This window comes from Mirounga angustirostris, unplaced genomic scaffold (genome assembly GCF_029215605.1).
Source record: "Mirounga angustirostris isolate CCGP_5_RB_7025 unplaced genomic scaffold, mMirAng1.0.hap1 SCAF_3, whole genome shotgun sequence".
Classification (NCBI taxonomy): Eukaryota; Metazoa; Chordata; class Mammalia; order Carnivora; family Phocidae; genus Mirounga; species Mirounga angustirostris.
This window is the reverse complement of record NW_026991711.1, coordinates 102,133,933-102,159,971: the sequence shown is the minus strand read 5'-3', so window position 1 is coordinate 102,159,971 and position 26,039 is coordinate 102,133,933. Positions and strand designations below refer to the sequence as shown.

Genomic DNA, 26,039 nt, shown 5'->3' with positions numbered 1-26,039 from the left:
TTTGTTTCCCTTGCCTCTGGTGATGTATCTAGGAATTTCTGTCTCACATTTAGGCCTTTCATCCATTTTGAATTTATTTTTGTGTATGGTGTGAAAAAGTGGTCCCGTTTCATTCTTCTGCATGTGGCTGCATGTGGTTTTCCAACACCATTTGTTGAAGAGACTGTCTTTTTTTCCATTGGATATTCTTTCCTGCTTTGTTGAAGATTAGTTGACCATATAGTTATGGGTTCATTTCTGGGTTTTCTGTTCTGTTCCATTGATCTCTGTGTCTGTTTTTGTGCCAGTGCCATACTGTCTTGATTATTACAGCTTTGTAATATAGCTTGAAGTCTGGATTTGTGATGCCTCCTGCTTTGCTTTTCCTTTTCAGGATTGCTTTGACTATTTGGGGTCTTTTGTGGTTCCATACAAATTTGAGGATTGTTTGGTCTAGCTCTGTGAAAAATGCTGGTGGTATTTTGATAGGGATTGCATTAAATGTGTAGATTGCTTTGGATAGTATAGATATTTTAACAGTGTTTGTTATTCCAATCCATGAGTATGGAGTTTTTTCCCATTTCTTTGTGTTCTCTTCAATTCCTTTCATAGGTATTCTGTAGTTTTCAGCATACATATCTTTTACCTCTTTGTTTAGGTTTATTCCTAGGTATCTTATTGTTATTGGTGCAATTGTAAATGGGATCGATTCCTTGATTTCTTTTTCTGGTGCTTCATTATTGGTGTATAGAAATGCAACAGATTTCTGCAAATGGATTTTATATCCTGGGACTTTGCTGAATTCATGTATTCTAGCAAATTTTTGGTGGAGTTTTTTGGATTTTCTACATGGAGTATCTTGTTGTCTGCAGATAGTGAAGTTTTGACTTCTTCCTTGCCTATTTAGAAGCCTTTTATTTCTTTTTGCTGTCTGATTGCTGTGGCTAAGACTTCTAGTGCTATGTTAAATAGTAATGGTGAGAGTGGACATCCCTATCTTGTTCCTGACAATAGAGGAAAAGCTCTCAGTTTTTCCCCATTGAGGATGATATTAGCTGTGGGTCTTTCGTATATGGCTTTTATGATGTTGAAGTATGTTCCATGTTTACCTACTTTGTTGAGGGTTACTGGGAGCACCTCTTATTTTAACATTTGGTCTTTAATCCTCTGACACAGGACTGCTAAAACTCTTGTAAATTCCTAAGTGGGTAAGAGACTAGGAGCATCTTTTGTTCTATTGACATGACTCCGAATAGACCCCTGGATGGTTCCTGGATGGGGGCTGGTCATCAGAAAGACCATGCCATGATTAGAAGCTTGGAATTTTCAGTCCCCCCACCACTTCTCCAGGGAGTAGAGGAGGGCTAGAAATGGAGTTAATAATTGAACATGGCTACATGATAAATCCTCCATAAAAATCCCAATAGCATGGGGTTCTGGGAGCTTCCAGGATGGAGAACACATCCACACTGGGAGGATGATGCACCCCAACTCCATGGGGATGGAAGGTCCTGTGCTTGGGACACAGGTGAAAAACTGAGTAGGTTTTTCTTTATGGGGGAAATCATTTTGAGAACAGCAACCTGATGAGATCACACAGAACAGTGTGTGCAAAATGCTAATCAGATAGAAATGATGTGTATGTGTGTATGCATACGTGTTTATGTGCATGTGTGTGCGTGTCTGTATTTGTATTCTCAAGGGCCTGAAAAACACTCAGTGGATGTTTCTAGATGCTTCTGACCCATGGATTTGAAAAGGACCCTATGTCTACCCTCTGAAATGCTCCTAGGTATTTTTTCCCCACCCCAAACAGCTCCTGAAAGGAAGTTATACAAACTGGCTTACTACTTATACTTTTATCAATACTCAACCAAGGACAAATGGTGTTTCTTTTTTTTTAGTTCTGAACAAAGCTTTCCTGTGGCAAACAAATACCCCTCAATTCATTCCAAGAGCATTGAAAAACCAAAGTTAAAAAGAGAAACAAATGGGCAGACCAGAGAAATGTTTTAGAAAGATTTTTCAGAGGACAGGAATCTCCAAGGTATAGCAGTCTTGGGAGCCACAAAATATTTGTTCAAAGGAATGTAGGAGAACAAAAAAGAAATTTCAGCCCCCAAATACTGGATTTTCTCATTGCTTAGTCTAATTTCCCTATTTATATATATTTGCATGTTGTTTTTCCTGACTGTAATCCCTGACCCCTATAATTATGAAAAATACAGATCTAGTTCTCTTGTATTTTCATTTGTTTTGTTTTTGAGAGAGAGGGAAGGAGAGTGTCACTGTTTTGTTCTATTAAATTCTGTCCAATTTTGCTGGAAATATGTAGGTAGCCGATATGAAATATTTTCATTCCTGTTTTCTTTTGGAGATTTACTCTATGCAATTTTTTGACATGAAAACAAAATGAAACGAAAGGCATTCAAATCCAGTATCGAGGTTACAAATGAGATCTAAAAACCAATCACAGGCTGCCCACTCCTGTGGACTTCCTGATAGCGTTGTAATCAGCTCCACTCAGAATGTTCTCTACCTTGGGGAGATTTAAGGCCAACTGATATCACCAACTCCTAGGCTTGGAATTAGCACTTTTAATGGGGAGAGTGCAGGACAGTGTCTAAACCAGCACTTAGTAGGCACTCTTTAATGAAGGTGAGAGTAAGCTGCCCCAGGGATTCTGATTTCCAAAACTATTTATTCTCCATTGCCTTTAGGATCAAGTACAAAGGCCTAAATCTATCCTCTATGGCCCTGTCTAATGAGGCTTCTGCCCATCTCTCCAGCTCTTATCTTGGCTCCCTAAACTCTACCTGTTTCTGTTCATATTCCACAGAGCATTCAAGGTGGTCTTTTTAAGCCATTAAGACCCTCCAGAGAATTTATGTTGCGCTGAGAATAAAATCCAGACTCCACAGCTGGGGACACTCTAAGTGTCCCCAGAGTCCCTCCATGATCTGGCCCCTGCGTACCTCCCCAGCCTTATTTCCTACCATATCCCCCTTTCACTACATCTCAGCCATATTCTCTTCCTTTCTGTTCCTCAAACACAGTTCTTTTTCACTTGGTGGGCTTTGCAACTGCTGTTCCTCATCCAGGGACACTTGTCCAGGTTTTTCCTTCCCATCCTCTGAGTTTTAGCTGGCTCCCTGAGCAGCCAGCCCAGTGAATCTTCCCCAGTCACTCGCTACCACAGCACTGTTTTTCATTCCATTCTCTGTTGTGATCATGTTTGTTTGTCTCTCCCTGGAATTTGAGCACCATGAGGGCAGCAAAAATCTCTGTCTGGTTCACCAGCCTATTCCTGGTGTTGAGACTGGTGGGCCTGACACAAAATAGGTGTCAATATAAATCAGTGAGTGAGTGGATGAATGTATGAGCCAGTGGTTCTTAGACTTGAGTGAGTGTCAGAATCACCAGAGGCTTGTCAAAACAGATTGCTGGCCTGACCCTCCAAATTCCTGAGTTGGTAGGTCTGGGGTGAGACCTCCAAGTTTGCATTTCTCCCAAGTTACCCCTGCACATGGTAACTCTGCCTTCCCAGACCCTGAGTTCTCCAGGGTCCGTCTGCATTTAGCTGGAAGCTCAGGAATGTGATCTGAACTCCAGGAGAGCATGAGATGCCTCTGCAAGTGAAGTCAGATCTGATGGCTGCGTAGCACTAGACATCAGCTCACTCTCAGGCCTTGTTACTTGCAGAATGCATTGCCCCAGGCCTTTCTCCTCTTGCTTTTCCTCTTACCAGACTCAACCTTTAATAAAAATGGCTTTTTCTCCTCTTTGTCTCCAATGTTTATTTTCTCCAACTTATGCGCAAACCTAAACTGTGTCATTTATTTGGTTGGCATTAATATACTGTAATAACCTGTGGAAAGAGCCCAGGTTGCTTTCTTGAGGCAGAGCAATAAATGCTAAAATTGATTCTAGGGTGGAAAAAAAAATAGACAAAAAAGATTTCTTAATGACTTCTCAAATTTTAATTTTATCTTCTTAAATACTGCTCTTTGAAGTCACCCTCATTTTTCTGGTAATTTTGAGAAACTCAGTGCTGCTCCCTTGCCTACTATAAAGTCAATAAGAGGACATGAGTTGAGCCTGGAGGCCCACCTGCAAGAACATCTCAGGCTCAGGATGTCCTTGGTCTAAGGCACATTCACCCTTTGTGAGAAGCTCACCTTAGTGTGGTGTTGGAGCTGCACCCAGCCTCCATAGCCGAATCTCTGTGGGGGAGAAGCGCAGTTAGACTGGAGGAACAAAACGGGGAGGACTGCAATAAAGAGGCATCCCTGGGGCAAAGGATCCTGAGCTCCATCCTACCAGGCACCACCTTCCCATTTTCTCCCCCCCACACCCATGTATCATATACTCAATATTGATATTTAAATCAATTTACTTTTTTTTCCCTTAAGTATATTTATTTGAAATATAAAGAGGAAAATTCTATATCATAGAAGTGCTCATTTTACCTAGGTTACAATTTTCTTTTTAAGATTCTATTTTATTTATTTGACAGAGAGAGAGGGAGAGGAAGAGAGCGAGCACGCATAAGCAGGGGGAGCAGCAGAGGAAGAGAGAGAAGCGGACTCTGCTGAGCAGGGAGCCCAATGTGGGGCTCGAACCCAGGACCCTGGGATCATGACCTGAGCCAAAGGCAGTTGCTCAACTGACTGAGCCACCCAGGTGCCCCGGTTACAATTTTTTTTAAGTTTGGTTTATTGAGGTATAATTTACATACAGTAACATTAGATACTTGTAAGTGTATATTCTATGCAATCCCACGTTGCAATCAAAATAGAAATAGAGTCTTTCGTCACCCTGAAATATAATCTCATGCTCCTTTACAGTCAACACTTGACTCACCCTTGTCCTCAGCCCCTTACAGCCACTGGTCTGATTTCTCTGTTTATAAGTTTGACTTTTCCAGAATGTTGTTTAAGTTAAATCATACATTATGCATCCTTTGTGAGTGGATTTGTTTTCATTTAGTAATGCGTTTGAGATCCATCCATGTTGTTGCATGTGTTAGTAGTTCACTCCTTTTTTACTGATGAGTAGTATTCCATTCTAGGGATATACCACAATTTATTTATTCATTCATCACTTGGTGGACATTTTGTTTTTCTACTTATCTGCTATTATGAATAAAGTTGCTATAAACATTTGAAGACAGTTCTTTGTGTAGAAATATGTTTTATTTTTTCTTAGGTAAATATCCAGGAGCAGAATTGCCTAATGAGAAACTGCCACTTAGAAACTGTGGCTAAAGTGGCTGTAGCAGTCTGCATGCCCAGCAACAAAGTATGAGAATTCCAGTTGCTCCATACCCTCACCTGCATGTAGTATTGTCAGTTTTCTTAATTTAGCCATTTCAGTAGGTGTGTAGTGGTATACCATTGTGGCCTTGATTTGTATTTCTCTAACAACTAGAACAGCTTTTCAAGTACTTATTTGCCATATTTTCTTTAGTGAAGTATCTGTGAACATTTTTTGCCTAGTTTTTTAAAAATCGGGTTATTTGTCTTCTTATGACTGAGTTTCGAGAGTTGTTTATGTGTTCCGGATCAGATATCAGACACTAGGTTGCAATTTTTAAATGAAGATTAACATTAAAAAATACTTGTTCATGTACCACCTAAAATCATTTCATGGACCACCAGGAGTACACGGACTGTAAGGACTACTCTTTAGGAAATACCATCTTAGAATGCTAGCACTGCTCTTCAAACCATGGGTTGCACTCCATTAGTAGATCATGAAATCAGTTTAGTGGATAGTGACCCAGACATTCTAAAAACCAAAATAGTTTGTGTAATGGATGCTGCCAGCGTCCCACCCAACTTCCCTCCCCTTAACACTCCTGTGCACACCAGCCCTCCTTCACCTGCCAGCCCCTGCATTTCTTTGACAAGGGCTTCCCTGTTGCTACTGAAGCCAGCTTTGATCCGGTCCTTCTAGAGGGTCAGAAGTCTCAGGAAATTAGTGTCCCCACTCCTGGCTCCCTGCCTCCAAAGCCCTCAATCAGTGACTGAGGGTGTCTGTATATAAGTACACTGAATACACTGGTTTCCCCACCACTTGGGCATCATGAGTCTGAGTTAGGCACACATTCTACACTTTCATTGGCTGCCTTGCTTTCCCGGTCTCATTTCTCCTCTTTCCTGGTGTTTCCAGGGTCACCTCCAAAGTAAACTACTTGCATTTGAATCTTTGTTTCAGGGTCTGCTTCTTGGAAAACCCAAGCTAAAATAGGAATGGAATGGAATGGAGTAGAATAGAACAGAATAGAATAGAATAATATATTAGAATGTTTCCCATGTGGTATTAGTTTATTAGACTTTTCCGTTATATATATGAATGTACTGAGTCACAGTATAAAATATATTTCTTCCTGAGGTCATGAATAAAAAATTTTCAAAGGCTGCCTAAGAACATAGGTATATATAACTCATGTAACCATAGGTTTTAAAATCTCATTTTGTTCATTCGTTCTCCAAACCATCAGGGAATCCCACCCCTGACCAGCCTTACTAGGGCAGAGAAAATAAAAGTGAAGGACATTTCCAGCCTGTGTGGAGCACAGTCTTGAACGTGTGGGGCTGGGATGGCAAGTACTGAAGGGTAATGGTGTGTGAGACGTGCTGTGGTAGAGTAACACAAGCTCTCTGGGAGCCTAGAGGAGGGTACTGGCCGCCAACTTGAATCAGGTGGTATCCAGGGAGGGAGGTTGAAATGATAGTCTGGGATCAGATTGGAGAGAAACTTCCAATGTTCACCATTTCCAGGCTTCAGAACAGTGATTCTCACAGTGTGATGAAGAAGGGAAGGTGTTGGGGGCTGGAAACAGATGTGAAGAGCTCATCAACAGCTCTTTTCAGTAGTGATGAGTAGGGAAGCTGACCATCAGCTCAACTTCTTGCTTGTTGTAGTTATATGAAACCAGCTAACAGTGGTTGGTTTTCATGTCATGTTACAAGGAAGTTGTCTTGAGGGAGTCAGGTGATGGAAGGTTCCTCTTCCTAGCTACCCTCTCACCTCCAGACTGAGAGGAGGTCTGGGCCTACAGCATAGAGGTGTTTGTTATGTCTCTGTGTCTGTGAGTGGGGCCTGCCCCAAGAGATTTAGGATTTGGTAAATTCTGTATCAGCCTTATTCTACCTTGGCATAAGGTCTGTTCTTGAGTTCTACCTCCAAATAATCATATTAGCTCTGGAAATCTACTGGCCCCCTTCCTAAGTGACATCACAGGACCTGAAGTAGTAGGCTGGGCATGCAAAGGAAACTGTCCACCAGGGGGCCTAGCTTCTTTTCTTTGCACCGAGTCTCTCCTTTGCACCCCTCTATCCCACTCTGTTCCTTTCATGCATTTAATACCCTTGTGCTACCCCCCTCCACCTTCTCCTGGATAAAGCTGCTGAGAGATCTATATTGGTGCAGGAGGTGGCATATGGCCTCAACCAGTTACATTTTAGAGTAAATAAACTTTCTCTTGAATCGGAAAATTGCCATTGAAACTTTACTGTAGAAGAAAATGTTTTGTTTCCTTCTTTTCTTCTTTTTTTCTTTATTCCCTCTTTCCTCTCTGTCTTTCTTACTTTTTCTTAATTTGCTAAGGAACCTTAACCCCGTAAGTTAGCAGGTTAAAGATGTGTTCCACTGGAGGAAGGGCAGAGAGGCAGAGAGAGGCAGAACAAAGGGATCCTGTCACACATGACAAGCCACTTACAAGATCCTTGACTTTGTTGGAGTAACTTAGTATCTCAAAGTCACGGTTTCCTTATGTGTAAAATGAGGCTACATTTTGTGCTTCATATATAGCTGTGGCATAGGGTTTTACAGGAATTAATTGAGATAAAATTCATAGAAAGCCATTGATACCAGACCTGGCTTACAGAAAGAACCTCATCAGTGCTCACAATGGTTATGATGATGGTGACAGTGGCCTTGGTGGTGGGGGAGGCGGCGGAGGTGGTGACAAAGGTGGTGAGAGTGATGGTTGTGGTGTTTGTAGGGTTGGCAGTGGTGTTGGCAATGGTAGAGGTTGTGAGGTGGTAGCCTAGGTGATGGTTGTGTTAGTGAACTTCCTGGCGGTGGTGGTGGCAGACAGGGATGGCATCTGACGTAGCATAGAGGTGGCAGCCTGTTTTATCCTCAGGTGGTGGAAGAAGGCATCCCCTAGCACCAGACATTGAAGAGTGCTCTGAAAGAAGGCACTCTTGTCACCCTTTTTTCCTCCTTCCTCTTTCTTGGAAAGCGTAAAATTTGACCACTTTGTCTTTCTTCTAAGCCCCCTGCAAAGGCCTAACCTATTTAGGGCAACCACTGCAAGTCTGGGCTCTACATAGTTCTGCAGCTGTCATCCTAGGTTGAACCAAGCCTGGGGTCTGAAATTTATGACCTGGAAAGTAGTTTTGGTGAGAGCATATGCCTAGAGGCATTTACAGTCTGAAAATGTTTGACTAGCAATGACCAGGGTCCCATAGGCATTTAAGGGCATGACAATAAAAAACAAACTAAAAAATCCAAGGGAATTCAGTTTTATGTACAAGAGATACGTTTCTGAGATGGATTTATATGAATCAGAGGTAGATGAACTGAATGGCATTTTTAGTGTCTTGGGGACCTCACACTTCATGAGGTGAATAAGGAACTTCCTGCGTGATGAAACCAGATATCTATTTCCTCCGAGGGGTTGCTTAAAAGTCAGGTTATGTCTGGGATTTGGTCTCCTAAAACCTGACAGTGATCAAGTGCAATTAAATCATGCTAACGAAAAAAGATGTAAATATATATTTATTAAAGGCCAGAATTTTTTGACCCCATTTAAAACTAGAAGAATCTTTGCAAATCTTACTATTGGGGACAGAGTAGGTGATCCATAAATTCTTACTGAAGGAAAGAGCCAAGACCTTATTATCATCATAGTTGTTATGAACAATCTCATCGTGGATCAGTCTGAAACATTGTTCACCGTGGTTCCTTGGGCCACCATCCTCCTCTTTCTGATAGCGGAGAGTGGGGGTCCTAATGCATCAGAAACACAATTTAATCAAGTGCCCCCTGCAACTGCTCTCTTTCCACATGAGATAGATTTTTTTTCCCCCTGAGGATTTTAACTGTAAGTCTGAGTAAAATCATTATTAGCAAGTGAAAATGAAAAGATTTCTCAAATCCCAGTCCTTTGTAATCACTAGTTAATTATCAGCCCAGGCATGTTGATTCTGCTTGTTTGTTTCCTCACTGCATTAGGAGGTCAAGGTTATCGAGGTGTGTCCATTAATGTTTAATAGGGAAAGGCAGGTTGGAAAACAGGTATTAGCTCTTCAAACAAAACTAGTACTGGCTTCTCCTTTTCATTCTTTTATTGGAAAGTTTGAAAAAAATGGTTAGAAAAGATCAGAGATTGATGTTTTGAAATAATATTTTACCCCTCAGGAAACAATTTGAAGATAAAGGAAAATCTGCTGTAATTACTGAACTATATGAACGCCAAGGATTCATGTCATTTTAATGCTCACTTTACTCTGACTCTATGGACTGGAAATGGGGAGAGAGGAAGAAGAATCCCAGCACTATTTAAATGTATGTTTATTTATCTCACTCCCAGTTTGAAGACACACAACTGTTTTTCAGCTGGTTTTTTCATCACTGGCTTGCCTGCAATCAAATGAACTTTACCATATAACAGATCCACTTGCTTGACCTGTGGGTTGAAGTCAGGTTCCAGTGACTCTGGGATGAGGCCCTCAGTGGGTTTGCATGAGTGTGGGGGATTGGGGAACAGGCTGGTGTCGAGGGAGGCACTGGGGGACAGAGGGAAGCAGGGACATCCCTCCTAGCAGTGATATTCTCCTGAGCCAGCTCTATCAAGGTGGTTGCGGTGGTAATGCTGTAGAGGGGCCACCACGATCCCACATAGCTCCGGGATTAAAGGCTCATTTCTGAGTCTTAGGCACTCATTGGTCCAGCAAGGTTAATAATATAAATCCTATCTGCAACGTACACAATTTTTATGTGAATCAAACATATATATATTGCTCCCTGGAAGTCTAAGAGTATAATGGTTATTATTATTATCATCATATCATCAACATAATTAAGTGTATCAGTTATCTGTTTGCAGCACATGAGACTACTAGATAGAACCCTGGTTTATTGGGACAAAATGCCCCTCCCCTCTTGTGAGGCAGCAGCTAGAAATTAAGAAGGAGAAGGGAGGGAGATGTCTGGAGGGGGGTGGCTCATTCAGTTAGGTGTCTGACTCTTGGTTTCAGCTCAGGTTGTGATCTTAGGGTTGTGAGATCGAGCCCCTTGTCAGGCTCCATGCTCAGTGTGGAGTCTGCTTGAGGCTCTCTCTCCCTCTCCCGCTGCCCCTCCCCAGCCTCAAATAAATAAATAAATCTTAAAATAATTAAGAAGGAGAAGGGGGAATAAAGAGCCAGCAGCGCATGTGCTTGGGAAGTCTCCAGGGCACACATTTATGGTTATAGCCTCCCTAAGCTCTGCATCTTTCAGCGTCTTAAGCAGTTTTAACAATGCCTTTAGGACCCTGCATTGGGTCGGGGCACCTAGAAATTGTCAGCTCTTGGTGACAACTTCTCTGCTCAAACTGGAGGCAGGCTTCCACGTGGGAGGCAGATAATAGGAGGTGGAGTTGTGGCACAGGATACTAGGTAGAAAGTTTTCTCCCTTTAGCAAAGAGGAGGCACCTTTTTAGGCTGCCCTGGGTCTTCATCACTAACCTTGTGAAGTGGTGTTTACACTTTAATAAAACACGATGAGGACAATAGCACTCAGAACAGCAAGTTCCTATGTAGGCAGTTAGATTCCTCGAGGGGTCAGTTGGTGCAGTTAGTTTTTAGCACCTGCTCTAACAGGAAAGCCTTTTCCTGTTAGAGCAGGTACTAAAGATGGTTCAGCATCATATGTATTTTTCAGTCTACAATGTCTACTATCCACCTTACCCGAAGTACCAATAGACAAAGAAACAAGATTAACATTCTTCCAGGAGACAATTATGAGAAGAAAATAGTTTCACTTACTTGCACAATAAACTATATTTTAATTAGAGTTTGTGTTAATTCATTTTTCCTCACTTGGGATAAAAAAGATGAAACATTAGTGGCATGAAAATACCAGAGAAGGCTGAAGATTGGATAAAACCTGATACTTAGCCTGAATAAAGCTCAAACCAATTATAGATTTCTTCATGTTCCCCACCTCCTTCTTTTAGTATTCATTCAAAAGTTCTTAATGACAAAAGGAAATTTCCCTCTTTTGAGAAACACAGAGAAAGAGACACTCATTGTACAAAGGCTTCATGTCATTTTCTCTAGGGTTTTTTTGATGTTCCTACTCTCTAGTTCATAACAAGAATTTACAGCTTAAAGAACATCAAAAGGAAAGGTTTCAGACAGTGTCCTAAAATAGACTTAAAAAAAAACCCCACAAAGCTATCTCTTGGTGCTTCTAAAACTTATTTTAAACATTTTGGAAAGGAGATGTGTTTTAGAAGTCCTGGAAGCCTATCACATTCCATTTTTTTAATAGTCTTTTACTTGAAACTGTAACTTTAAATTCTGTAGTTGGCACGTATCTTCCCAGCAGCTGAGTATGTGATTTAAATGGAAGTAAAACTGCCTGACTTAAATTGTCCAGAAATTTTAGAGAATGCTTCATTTGAGGGGAAAAGGGGATTTTGAGAAGGCACTTACTTCTTTGATCAATGTTCTTTCAAAATAAATATAAAAGTAATTTTAAAAAACTGGAAAATCAGAGCTACCAAATAATTTTAAATCACCCCTAGAGCAGAGAAACTTAACATCTAATTCCCCAAAGAAGAGATAGATCTGTAATAGAGGCAGTGAGAAACCCTGGAGAAGGTCCAGAAATAATTCAGCAGATTAATCACCATTACCTTTTTTAGATCTGGCCATTCTTTTGGTAGAATATGACTATGGATGTCAATTTTCATCTCCACAGGATCAGAGAAGCATGAAAAGAAAGAAGATTTGGTATCAAGAGATCTCCATAAAAACCATGGAGTTAATTGATTTACATAGTTCCTTTACAGCTATTTTCTGGCACCAGTCAGTAGGCTTACTCAGCTCTGTCTAGGTCCACTGGAATTGCCTTATTAAAGTTCAGAATTCTGTTTATTTGTCAACTTGGCTTTGGGTCAGCCACTCTTTGGTAATTGGGACTTTGGGCACTAAATTAAAAAATTAAATTAAATTTAAAAAAAAAAGACTGTACTAAACCTCAGGAAGTCAGATGTACTACTGGGTGCTTTTGAATTACAGCAGGTCCAAAATTGGCTAATCTTTGTTTTTAAATATTTCATTTTTTTTTCAAGATATACATAAAAAAATCTGGGGCACCTGGGTGGCACAGTTGGTTGAGTGTCTAACTCTTGGATTCGGCTCAGGTAGTGATCTCATGGTCGTGGGATCGAGCCCCACGTGGGGCTCTGAGCTCAGCATGGGGTCTGCTTGAGATTCTCTCTCCCCTTTCCCCTGCCCCTCCTGCTCATGCTCTCTCACTCTCTAAAATAAATAAATAAATAAATATTTAAGAAAAGATATACATAGTAAAAAATCGAATAGTACAGAGGGTTTTTAAAGAACAGTAGATCACTGATTCACCTTATCATTGGTTTCATTCCCCAGAAGCAACCAATTTTAATGCTTTTGCTTTTTGTTCAGTTATTTACCTTGATGTCTTTAAACAGTATTGATCAGTGGCTTGTTCCTGAAAATTTAGCATGTTGAAAAGTTGTGGGGGAAGTTTCACCTTTACTTTTGAATCAGAGAAAGAGCCCATTCTTCATACATGTTATTTTTTCCGTTGCCTTTTTCTTTCACTTGTTCATTCATGCATTTAGTATTTATTGAGGTTGAATGAGGTAAAATAATGTATATGTTGTAATAATAATTGTACACAGCTTAAGTGCAGGGGAAAAAAGAAAGTAACCATTCCACTGAGAGTGGTCAGAGCACTTTGGGGAGGTCTTCCACTGGAGCATAAAGTGGGGCTATTGGTCATGCCTCTAAAGAGAGTCTAGAACAAAGCAGCCCTTTGTTATTCTATGTTAACCCTTTCCTATTCCTGGAAAGCTTAAAATGTTCAAGGACCTGAGGTCCCTGGCACAGCCTTGAAACTGCTTTGGGATGATCCCTTCATCTCAGTCTCCACAGCACAGGGACTAAGTCATCAAAAAAGCCTTCCTACTAGGCTATTCAACTAGATTCTGGAAAAACTGTAACCAACATTCTTTTCAACTAGATTCTGGGTAAATTATAATAAGTTAAACTAGATTCTGAGTAAATTATAACAAACATTCTTTTAAATGCTGCTCAGCTTGAAAGAAAATAAATCAAATCCTCAAGATCGTTTTTAAAAAAGTTCAGTGAGCTAAAACTGAATAAGTGAGCCTTAAATCAACATGGGGGCACATGCCAATACCCAAAGTAAGTGTAAGCACTTTTGGATCACTTTCTGTGGCTCAGGCACTGTTCCAAGCATTTTACTCATATCAGTTCATTTATTCCTTATAACAATCCTATGAGAGAGGAATTATCACTAATACCCATTTTATAGAAGAGGAAACTGAAGCACAGGGAAGTTAGGTAACTTGTCCATGGTCACAGAAAAAGTGATTGGGGCAGACTTTGAACGCAGGCAGTGTAGACTCAGAATTCTAGAGCTTTAAGGATTTATATCTCACAGAGGAGTAGGAAATCATACCATGGGTTTGTATAAAACGGAGACCCGTTCATTTAACTAGAATTTTTGAAGGGGCTGGAACTAGCAAATAAGTAAACTAGAAGAAAAAAATCCACTGGTCAACAAAGGGAATCTATAAGGACATCTGTCTCCATGATGATAAAAAAAGGAAGAAAAAGAAAAGAATAACAAATTTTTTCGAGAATTCTTTGAGAAGTATTTTTTTTTAAAGATTTTTTATTTTATTTATTTGACAGAGAAAGACACAGCGAGAGAGGGAACACAAGCAGGGGGAGTGGGAGAGGGAGAAGCAGGCTCCCCGCAGAGCAGGGAGCCCGATGCAGAACTCGATCCCAGGACCCCGGGATCATGATCTGAGCCGAAGGCAGTCGCTTAACCAACTGAGCCACCCAGGTGCCCGAGAATTCTTTGAGAAGTATTATCCAAAGACAGTTACAGGTTTTAATTAAAGTGGTACCAGGTTAGTAATCCTTGACTACTCCATTTCCACCCATGCCCAGAAAGAGAAAATAGAAATCTTTCCTGGAGAAGAGCATCCCAACTTTAGTCCTCTCAATATTGCCACAGATTAAGGTCAAGAAAATATGGGCTCATAATAAAAAATTCTACACACATGAGGAAAAAAACCACCATGAGGGACTGCCTATAGAAATAATAAATAATAGATTTAAACCTCCAAGAACATAAATATTGGAATTATTAAGCATAGAATATAAATTTATTTTACACAGAACGTTTAAAGAAATAAAAATTTGAAAATTAATGGACTATCAAATGATTGACCAAGTTTGAAAAGGGACAAAACTTTTATAAATGAAAACATAATAATTTAAATAAAAAATGCAGTCGGTGGATTAAACAGCAGAATAAACATAGTTGAGTGGAGAATTAATGAACTGGAAGAGAGACTTACTTGCACAGAAAGATGAGGGGATTGAGCATATTTAAGAGTGTCACAGAGTACAAAGGATAAAATAAGAAAGTCTAAAAGGAGTCTAACAGAAGTGCTAAAAGAGAGGAGAGAGAAGTTAGAGGAGTGATATCCCAAGAGATAATAGCTGAGAATTTTTTAGACCTGATGAGCCAACATATCTAAGAATCAAAAACTATATCAAGAAAGATTAACAAAGGGCGCCTGGGTGGCTCAGTCGTTAAGCGTCTGCCTTCGGCTCAGGTCATGATCCCAGGGTCCTGGGATCGAGTCCCACATCCGGCTCCCTGCTCGGCGGGAAGCCTGCTTCTCCCTCTCCCACTCCCCCTGCTTGTGTTCCTGCTCTCGCTATCTCTCTCTCTGTCGAATAAATAAATAAAATCTTTAAAAAAAAAAAAAAAGAAAAAAAAGAAAGATTAACAAAAAGAACTTCATTTCTAGAAACCTTGTAGTGAAACTACAGAACACCAGTAATAAAGATCAGATCCTATGAACTGCTAGAGAGAGAAAGAATGCCTTCAAAAATCAGCAATTAGACTGACAGCCAACTTCTCACAGCAATGAAGGGAGACATAGGACAAAAGAAAATATGCTCAAAGGGATGATACACATGAACTGTCAACCTGGAGTAATATACTTTGTAAAACTTAATTTTAACGATGAGGGAGAAGTAAAGATATCTTCAGATGAAAACTGAGTTTGCTACCAAAAAACCTTCACTTAAGGAATTCCTAATGATGTACTCCAGAAAGGAGGAAGAAGACTCCAGAAAGAAGGTCTGAAATATAAGAATGCATGGGAAGGAAAGAAACTGGTAATCATATAAGTAATTCTAAATCATATTAAGTATTTAAAATAATACCAGTAATAACAATGATAATGCCTTCATTAAGGAGATAAATTACTTGCAAAAAGTTGTCCAACCATACTTTTGGCTTTCTCTCCAAGATATGCTCTCCTGACAGCAACTCTCCTAATTTTGATATCTTTTGCCATCTGGATAAGCTGAGATTTCCCTAAATCACCAAGTCCTGATTCCTTTTTTCTTACTACTTTTTCAATCTGTCTTTTTCTTCTTGCATTTTACTATAATCACCAAGAAGGGACGAGGATGAACCTTTAACACTTTTCTTGGAAATCTCCTCAGCCAAATATCCAGTTTCATCACTTATAAATTCTTATTTCTACACAACTGTAGGACACACAATTGAATTAAGTTTTCTGCCACTATATAACAAGGACCCCCCTTCCTCTACTTTCTGTCATGTTCCTCATTTCCTTCTGAGCCCTCACTGGCAGAATCATTTGCATCCATATGTCTATTAACAGTCTGTTCAAGGGAATCTAGGATTTTTTCTATCATACACCTCAAAGTTCTTCCATCCTCTACCTATTACTCAATTCCAAAGCCACTTTCACATTTTTTTGTATTTGTTACAGCAGCACCCCACTTCTGGGTACCAAAATCTCTATTTGTTTTCAATTGCTGCTATAACAAAGACTACATCCTTTGTGGTTTAAGCCAATACAAGTTTATTATCTTACTATTTGGGAAGCCAGAAGTCTAAAATGGGTCAACAGATCTGTGTTCCTGATTAAGATTCTAGAAAAGAATCTGTTTCCTTACTTTTTCTGCCTTCTAGAGACTGTCTGCATCCTTGGCTTGGACTCCATCCTCCATCCCCAAAGCCAGCAGTGTGGTATCTTTCAGTATTTCTCTCCGTTCTGTCATCACACCACCTTTTTTTTTTTTTTTTGACTCTAACCCTTCCATCTCCCTCTTGTAAAGATTCATGTTATTACATTGGACCCACGCAGATAACCCGAGATAATTTTCCCATCTCAATATCCTTAACATCATCACATTTTCAAAGTCCTTTGAACCATGTGAAGTAACATTTTCACAGGTTCTGGGAATAGGACATGGAAATCCTTGAGTGGGGAGCATTATGCAACCTACCACAATTGGGCATGGTAGAATGTTCAGAGTAACTACTAAAAGAATACACACAGAGTATATAACTTTCAATCCTGTTAAGTGGAAACTGGAATAAGAAAAAAAAATCAATCTAAAAGAAGGCAATAGAGAGGAAAAAGGAAACATGGAAAAAGTAGGCAAATAGAAAGCACACAGTAAAATGACAGAAATAACTACACCAGCTAAATGTTGTTTATAAACATATTTAAACTCTAAGGATAGAGACAGTTTGAAAGTAAAAAGGAAAGAGAAAATAGAAGAAGCAAATTCTAACCAAAAGAAAGCCATGATAGCCACATCTGTCGTAAACACTTCACATTAGTCCAAATAAAAGAGACTACAATACAAAAAACATTGTTAAGGCAAAGGAGGATCACTATAATAATAAAATGGTTCAGCTAAGTACAAAGCCACAATAATTCTAAATTTGGTATACCAGATTGCCTCAAAATGTGTAATGCACACAACACATATTCCAAATATATATATATGTATATATGTGTATATATCTCTGAAAATTTGAAAAATTTTCCAACATATGTCTCTCAATTATTGATAAGTCAGATAAAAATTATCTACAGGGAACTGCAGAGGAAGGCCCCAATGCTGGGGAGCCACTAAAGAACCTCAAAAGCATTTCACAAGAGAAAGAGAAAAAGCATTTTAAGCTCCAGCCTGCCCCCACAGAGCTCTAAGCCATTTTACCACAGGGTCATTTAATTGACAGTTGTCCTAAAGCCCTAACATTTCTTCTCTCTCCCTGCTTTGGCCCTCCCAGGGAAGGAGATCAAGCTCAGGGAGGAGGAGAATTGCCAGTGGGGAAAGAAGAAGAAAGAATCTGTGTGCCCACCTTCAGGGGGAGAAGCCTCACCTTTCAATGAGGATTGAACAGATTATTAGTATATGTCAATGGGTATTTTTTAGTTTTTCAATTGAGACTGGCTTTGTAATTTAAAATGAGCTTAGGAATTTTTATTATGTATAAGTGAGTAGAAATGTCATGGAGGCTGCACAGGTTTTCATCCAGAGGGAGGAGGAGGACCACCTTCACCAAGCAGTATTAAAGGGAAAGTGGGAGATTTAAAATGATGCATATGTAACGACATCTGATGAGTTCTGTGTATTCAGTGTACCTATAACAGAAGAAGAGAGCAATGCTTTTATTTTTGCTTATAAAAACAAGCAAACTTTTTGGCTAAAGGGGCAGGAGGTTATACGGTCCTTGACCCTTTCATTTCCCACTACAGGAATGAGGGAAGTGACAACAAAAAAGGAAAATTATATAAGATCTCATCTCCACATTTAAGAAAATGAATTATAAATCAGATGAGCTTTATTCTCATTTATACTGGCATTCCTTTGTGGAAAAAGGCAAGAGATCCTTAAATTATTCAGTATTGGACTGTATAAAAATAAAAAAATGGTTTGGACTAAGTCTGAGTAGCTCCTTTCTCCTGGCCCTCATCTGATGGCTATGAGTCAGCTTAAATACCAGGCTTTGACTCCTGACTACTGCTTATTAGTTGGATGGTCTTGAGAAAGTTACATGGTCTCTGTCAAATAGGGATGATAATAGAATTGATCTCATAGAGAGTTACTGTAAGTATTAACTTGAGTAATATAAAACTATCAGCTATGAATTATACCATGACAGCTAACCCAATTACTTCTTAGTCTGCCATATGCAAAGACTGGTAGGAAGTCTGATATTAGTCAGTTTGAGGGAACTTGCTCCCCCTTTCTTAGATTATATAAGAACCCTGGGCTTTTGTGATCCAGGACTATGGGGTAAGGGTGTGCCCTCAGTTGAAGTGACCACAATTGTGTTTCTCCTTGGCCAGGCCTGTGTGTTCCTCTTGAAGGTGGGCAGCTCCACTGGTTGAAAGGACCAGTTCTCTTCCCCAATTTCCCCCCACCCGCATAATCAATAAATTGCCAAATTCTTTTTTTTTTTTTTAAGATTTATCCATTTATTTGAGAGAGAGAGAGAGAGCACGAATGGGAGAAGCAGAGGGAGGGAGAGAATCTCAAGCAGACTCTGCACTGAGCACAGAGCCTGATGCAGCGCTTGATCCCAGTACCCTGAGATCAAGATCATGACCTGAGCCAAAACCAAGAGTCGGCCGCTTAATCAACGGCACCACCCAGGCACCCCTCACCAAATCTTTGTATTCTAAGCCCATTGCATCTTCCAACCTTGTTCTCTTCTCTCCAGTCTTTCTTTGAGGCCCTTACCATCTTTCTCCAGGATTGTTTAATTGCCCACTAGTGGCATCTTGGCCCACTGTAATCCATCCCCAGGACTCTTCATCAGCATGATCTTTCTAAAACACAAGACAATCACATCTTCAATGTAACACTTTTTATGGTTTCTCACTGCTAAGTCCAAACATGCATGGGAAACAAGGCCCCATGGGTATTTCTCCACCTCTTTTGTCTCTGTGCTTTGCTACCGTGCCCTGTGCCCTAGTCACAGGGAATATTTGTGCCTCCCCAAATATGATATATTTCCCTTTTAGGCTTTATATATGGCTTCTTTGACCTCTAATGCTTGGAATAATTTTTCCCTGTCCTTTCTGCCAAGTGTACATCTCTATCCATCACTGAACATTTAGCTTAAACATCACCTCCTCTATGAAGCCTCTTCTGCCAATACCCATCTCCAAATGGCAAAAGGGGACTACCTCCTCCTGCAAGAGTTAGCTGGGGAAATGAGTAGGAATGGTCCCGACAAAGCTGTGAATGATTTCAAGTTCATCTTCAAAGATACCAGAATCCCTTTCTACTACCTTTTCCCAGGCTTCTAGCTTTTGGCACCCAGAGACCTCTTTATCTCTTTCTCTTCCTTATCAATTCTTGCTACTTGGAAAAGAGCTAATTTCAATCTTTTGCACTTGAATTTGTTTACATCCAGGCACTGTTGAATTAGTGAATTTTTGAGTAAACACCATGGGGCCAGGCACTATGTTTGTTTTGTTGTCTGTTACATCCCTAGTGAAAAACAACTGAGTAGGTGCTTGTGCTGGTTAATTTTATCTGTGGACTTGGCTAGGCCACAGTATCCAGATATTTGGTTAAATGCTATTCTAGATGTTTCTGTGAAGGTTCTTCAGGAAGAAGGGATTAAGATTTGAATGAATGGACTTTGAGAAAAGCAGATTATCCTCCATAACATGGGTGGGGCGCCTTTACTCATTTGAAGGCCTTAATATAAAAAGGCTGACCTCTGCACATGAAGAGGGAATTCAGCCAGCCTTCAGATTCTGATTGCAGCGTCAACTCTACTCTGGGTCTCCAACCTCTCAGCCTATCTTGAAGATTTTGGGCTTGTCATCCTTTACAATTGCATGAACTAATTCCTTAAAATAAATCTCTCTCTATATATACATCGTATTGGTTCTATTTGTCTGGAAACTTTGACTAATACAGTGCTTTATAAGTGTTTCGTAAATACTCAACAAACTAATAAATATGTAAATAAACATGAATAAGTGGATAAAATGTCTTTTTCAGGAACATTTCTTCTTTTTTTTTTAAAGATTTTATTTATTTATTCATGAGAGACAGAGAGAGAGAGGCAGAGGGAGAAGCAGGCTCCCAAGGAGCAGGGAGCCCGATGTGGGACTCGATCCCAGGACCCCGGGATCATGACCTGAGCCGAAGGCAGACGCTTAACCATCTGAGCCACCCAGGTGCCCTTTCAGGAACATTTCTATCTAAGCCTCATGTGAAACTGTTATATGAAAGATTTAGCCTTTACTCAATATCATACAGCAACAGGTGCCATTCTTAGTATTTCTGTGAACCTTGTAGCCCTTTTTGTATTTGGAAGATTAGGTGTTCAAGAGTAAAAACAGAAGCCAGCTGTTGAGGGGCGCCTGGGTGGCTCAGTTGGTTAAGCGACTGCCTTTGGCTCAGGTCATGATCCTGGAGTCCCTGGATCGAGTCCCACATAGGGCTCCCTGCTCAGCAAGGAACCTGCTTCTCCCTCTGACCCTCCCCCCTCTCATGTGCTCTCTCTCGTTCTCTCTGTCTCAAATAAATAAAAAAAAGAAAACAGAAGCCAGCTGTTGGGTTTTCAGGTTTTTTTTTTTTTTTAAGGTTTATTTATTTATTAGAGAGAGAGAGTGGGGGGCAGGGGCAGAGAGAGAGGAAGAGAGAGAAAGAGAAGCAGACTCCTTATGAGTGTGGAGCCAGATGGACAAGGGGCTTGATCCCACAACCCTGAAATCATGACCTGAGCTGAAATCAAGAGTTGGATGCTCAATCAACTGAGCCACCCAGGCACCCTGGATTTTGAGTTTTAAAAACCTTAGCCTGAGTGACTGATGGAAAGACTGAGCCATAAATTTTGTAGGATACAGGGGTGAGATCAAATTTGCACTCACCCTAACTAAATAAAGACCTCCCAGACCAGGCAGAGGAGAGTCAAAGAAGGAGAGGTGAGTGTGTTAGATACTCTCGGTCCCTGAGGAGGACATCCTTATGGCCAATCCTGGGGGTTGAATGGGAGAAGAAACTCTAGATGGGTCATGAAATCTTGATCTGGTAGTAGAAGGGACTGTGTCTTCATTCCCAAACAGTGCCTGGGAAGGTGGCAAGGAAACGTGGTTGAATGTTATATCCAGACAGAGAAGGCTTCAGGTAGGTAAGCAGAGTGCCTGAAGCTCAGTAAGGCAAGAGAGATACAGAATGATCCCAAAGGGAAAATAGAAGTAGCTGAAAGTCAGTCAGTCGTGAAGGAGCCTTGGAATGAGGGATGAGGATGAATCAGCAGGCACCTGCATGAGTTTGTGCTGGAAAGAAGATGTTTCAGCGGATGCCAGCATAGACAACGGTCCAAGTCACATACTACCTATGCCTGCTAATGCCTTGGGCTACAAAAGAAACTAAGGGGGTCTGGGGTAATGGTTTAGAGCACGGACTATAGCATGACTTATAAAACTTTGTTTCCTTGAGCCAATAACTAATTTTCTATATACTCATCTCCCTATATGTAAAATGAGAGAATAATAGATTCTACCTTGGGCCGTTGTAAGAATCAAATGAGTTAATTTCTTTGCTGGTTATGGGTCTGTTCAAGTTTTCTATTTCTTCCTGTTTCAGTTTTGGTAGTTTATATGTTTCTAGGAATGCATCCATTTCTTCCAGATTGCCTAATTTGTTGGCATATAATTGCTCATAATATTCTCTTATAATTGTATTTCTTCAGTGTTAGTTGTGATCTCTCCTCTTTCATTCATGATTTTACTTATTTTGGTCCTTTCTCTTCTCTTTTTGATAAGTCTGGCTAGGGGTTATTGATATTATTAATTCTTTTTTTTTTTTTTTAAGATTTTATTTATTTGCGAGAGAGAGAATGAGAGACAGAGAGCATGAGAGGGAGGAGGGTCAGAGGGAGAAGCAGACTCCCTGCCGAGCAGGGAGCCTGATGTGGGACTCGATCCTGGGACTCCAGGATCATGACCTGAGCCAAAGGCAGTCACTTAACCCAACTGAGCCACCCAGGTGCCCCGATATTATTAATTCTATCAAAGCAATTGCACTACTAGGTATTTATCCAAAGGATACAAACATAGTGATTCAGAGGGGCACATGCACCCCAATGTTTATAGCAGCAATGTCCACAATAACCAAACTATGGAAAAAGCCCAGATGTTCATCGACAGATGAGTGGATAAAGAAGATGTGATATGTATACACAATGGAATATTACTCAGCCATCAAAAAGAATGAAATCTTGCCATTTGCAACAATGTGGATGGAACTAGAAGGTATTATGCTAAGTGAAATAAGCCAGTCAGAGAAAGACAATAATCATATGATTTCACTCATATGTGGAATTTAAGAAACAAAATAGGTGAATATAGGGGAAAGGAAGGAAAAATAAAATAAGATGAAAATAGAGAGGCAAACCATAAGAGACACTGAACTCTAGGAAACAAACTGAGGGTTGCTGGAGGGGAGGTGCGTGAGAAGAAGGCGTAATTGGGTGATGGACATTAAGGAGGACACTTGGAGTAATGAGCACAGGACGTTCTACATAACTGATGAATCACTAAATTCTGCCTCTGAAACTAATAATGCAGTATATGTTAATAAAATTGAATTTAAATAAAATTTTTAAAAAGGATCAAATGAGTTAAGACATGGAAGGCATGTAAAACAATGTCTAGCATAGAGTAAGTGGCATGTAAGGGTTAGTCATTGTTTTTCATGTTATTGTTGTCATACAGGCCTGCCAGAATTTAGACAAAACCTCAAAGAAAGTGTGTAAGAGAAATCCTGATGTAACTGAGATTATCTCTGCCATCTGATGGCATAAGGGCTTGTATTATTAACATTTGAGAGGTATTACAGAAAAGTGGGGACAATTACATTTTGTAATTTTTACATTTGTACAGTGACACACCTGAAATTTTTGCAAGCTCAACTAGGAATTCCAGGTATTATTAATGGTGGGGAGGTGAGATTGATAATCCTACCGTGTATAAGCCATATTATCAATAGATGTGAGCCACTTGAGGAAACATGCAGCGATGGAGACCAGAGTATAGGTGGAGGGTTAGCTTACCGGGGGGAAGAGAGCATGGAGTGTTGGGGGCTGGGGAACAGGTGGAGGGTTAACTCAGGGGGATAGGAAGTGATGGGGGCCAGGTAGAATGTTAGCTTAGGAGAGGAGGGATTGTCTCTCTTTTGAGGGTGAAGGGAAAGATGTGAGGGGACCATGATGTGTTGAACCAAGGGTAATCAGCCCTCAAGAGTTGTTAGTGTCTATGATCTTTTTGAGGTAGGAAGTAAGGTCATCCACCAAGATAGGGTTAGAGACTTAAAAAGAAAGGAAATAAAGGAATAGTTATAAAATGGCATTTGAGTTGCTTGCTAGATGATTAAGAGCAGCATTGGATCTGCAGTGTAGTTGGACTTTAAGAATGTTTGATGGACAACCACTTAAAAACACACAAAGGAATTTCTAGACTAGAAGAAAATGCATCCCAATGTAAATAATGGTTCAATTAGAATAGTGATATTGATATTCTGAATGACTTATCTTTATATTTTCAAATATTTTGTAGTGAAGTTATAATATTCTGATCATTGGAAATGTATATAAAAATATACTTAAAAAAGAATGTATGATGTGTCACATTGTTAGTTCTCAAAAGTCACTATGACTAATGTCATCTTTGGCCATGAATCATAATGGTTTGCCTTCTCTAAGCAATTTTCTTTTCTAATGAAATATGGTTGACATACAATGTTAAATTATTTTCAGGCATACAACATAGTGATTTGGCAATTCTATACATTACACAATGCTCACCACAATAAATGTAATTACCATTGGTCACCAAACCAAGTTATTACAATGCTATTGACTATATTCAGTAATAATCAATATATATAATATACAAGTCAGTATACAATATTATTGACTATGCTGTGCTTTTCATCCCTGTGACTTATTTCTAACTGGAAGTTTGTATCTCTTAATCCCCTTTTTCTACTTTATTATAGGTTAATCCAATATTCTTGTTTCACTATAATAACCTAGATATGATATGGCCTACCTGTTTGCTTCAGTGATTGAGTCAATAACCCCACAGCAATATATATTCTACTCCAGTTTCCCCATGAAATATTTTTAAAATCAACTGCAGGAACCATGAATTATAGTTCAATCCAGGATCTCCTCTGATTATATTAGCTTTCACCAGATCAGAATAACCTAATAAAATTCTATACTCACAGAAAGAACTATGGCTACTGGAACTCAGGAAAAATGATTGGCTCACTCTAAATGAGATTTATGAGCATCAACCTAAAAGCTATTGGTACATTTAAATTTTATTCATCTTCTTTTCCCCTGAAACTTTGAGTCAGAGATCAGCTCTACTCTCTGACTAAGCCTCTTCACTTGCTGTTGCCATAATTGATGCCTAATTCAGAAATGAGGTGGTAGGCATTTACATAATGGGGGATTATGTGCTGTTCACTCATAATAGCAATGATAGTGTTGTCAATCATTGTATACTTTTACAGTGCCATGGAGGGGAGAAGCAGAAATAAATGAATGTGAAATCCATCACCTGAAGTGTGTTTAGAAAAGAATGAATTCCACTCTAGACTTACTCAAAGCTCTGATGATAGGAAATAATAATAACTTTTATCCTATGGGGTTAAGGATGGGTTGAGCAAAACCAGAGATTCTCAATCTTAAACCTCAAACGGTAATCACTTGAGGAGCTTTAAAAAGACTGATCCACTTGCCCCCTCCTCCTGCCGTTGCCCCTGCTCCCCCTGTCTGGGGAGGCCTGATTAAATTTAAACTCATAAGCAATGAATAATATTTTTAGTATATCTGAACTATTGCATGGGACACCTTTATACTAAAAAAAAATTATTATTTATCTAAAATTCAAATTCAACCATATGTCCTATATTTTTATTTTATTATTTTTTTTAAGATTATTTATTTACTTGACAGAGAGAGAGAGAGAGACAGCGAGAGAGGGAACATAAGCAGGGGGAGTGGAAGAGGGAGAAGCGGGCTTCCCGCTGAGCAGGGAGCCTGACATGGGGCTCGATCCCAGGACCCCGGGATCATAACCCGAGCCGAAGACAGACGCTTAATGACTGAGCCACGCGGGCACCTCATTCATGTGTCCTATATTTTTAGTTGCTAAATCTGACAGCTCCCTAGCACTGCATCCCATCCAGATTCAGAATTAACAGTTCTGGTATTTTTAAATGTTCCTCAGGTGATTCTAATATGCATCAAGATTCAGAAACACTGGCTAAAGCTTCAAAGGCCCCCCTCTGTAGGCTAATGTTGGCAGAAACAGAAAGTAAAGAAGGATGGAAATGATTTTTTTTTTTAAAGATTTTATTTATTTATTTCACAGAGAGAGACACAGCGGGAGAGGGAACACAAGCAGGGGGAGTGGGAGAGGGAGAAGCAGGTTTCCCGCTGAGCAGGGAGCCTGATGCGGGGCTCGATCCCAGGACCCTGGGATCATGACCTGAGCCAAAGGCAGATGCTTAACGACTGAGCCACCCAGGTGCCCCGAGAAGGATGGAAATGATTCTTAAAAGATCAGTAGAATCTATTGCAACTCCTTTAGAGTGTTCTATTTTGTCATCCTATATTCTGTGTATTATTCTGTATTTGTTATAACTTATTGAGGAAAACAGTCATGGTGCCTATTGCATCCACAGCCCCTTCTGAACTACTATACACTTTGCTGCTGCTGAGTGGGTATCTAGGTAGTTATGCAGGCCTGTGTAGCCATGCTCTGTATCAGTGACCCTTCCCGCCCTCTTCTAAACTGGCTACTGGAGCCAGGGTTGACTGAACTTGAGGAAGGCACATGGCCTGAGATTGCTAGTTTATAGTCTGGACAA

General features: G+C 40.0%; 1 protein-coding gene across 1 annotated transcript in view; it reads right to left on the bottom strand.

Moving 5' to 3' along the window:
* ACMSD (aminocarboxymuconate semialdehyde decarboxylase) overlaps nucleotides 1–12,079 on the bottom strand; it is a 66,735-nt gene extending 54,656 nt beyond the window's left edge. Inside the window, exons 1-2 of the mRNA XM_045867496.1 lie at nucleotides 11,897–12,079; nucleotides 4,158–4,202 (exon numbers count right to left, since the gene is read on the bottom strand). Of these exons, the coding sequence (XP_045723452.1) occupies nucleotides 4,158–4,202; nucleotides 11,897–11,953 (102 nt within the window). The 5' untranslated portion in view covers nucleotides 11,954–12,079. The remainder of the gene's footprint in view (nucleotides 1–4,157; nucleotides 4,203–11,896) is intronic.
* Between the last annotated feature and the right edge of the window lie 13,960 nt (nucleotides 12,080–26,039).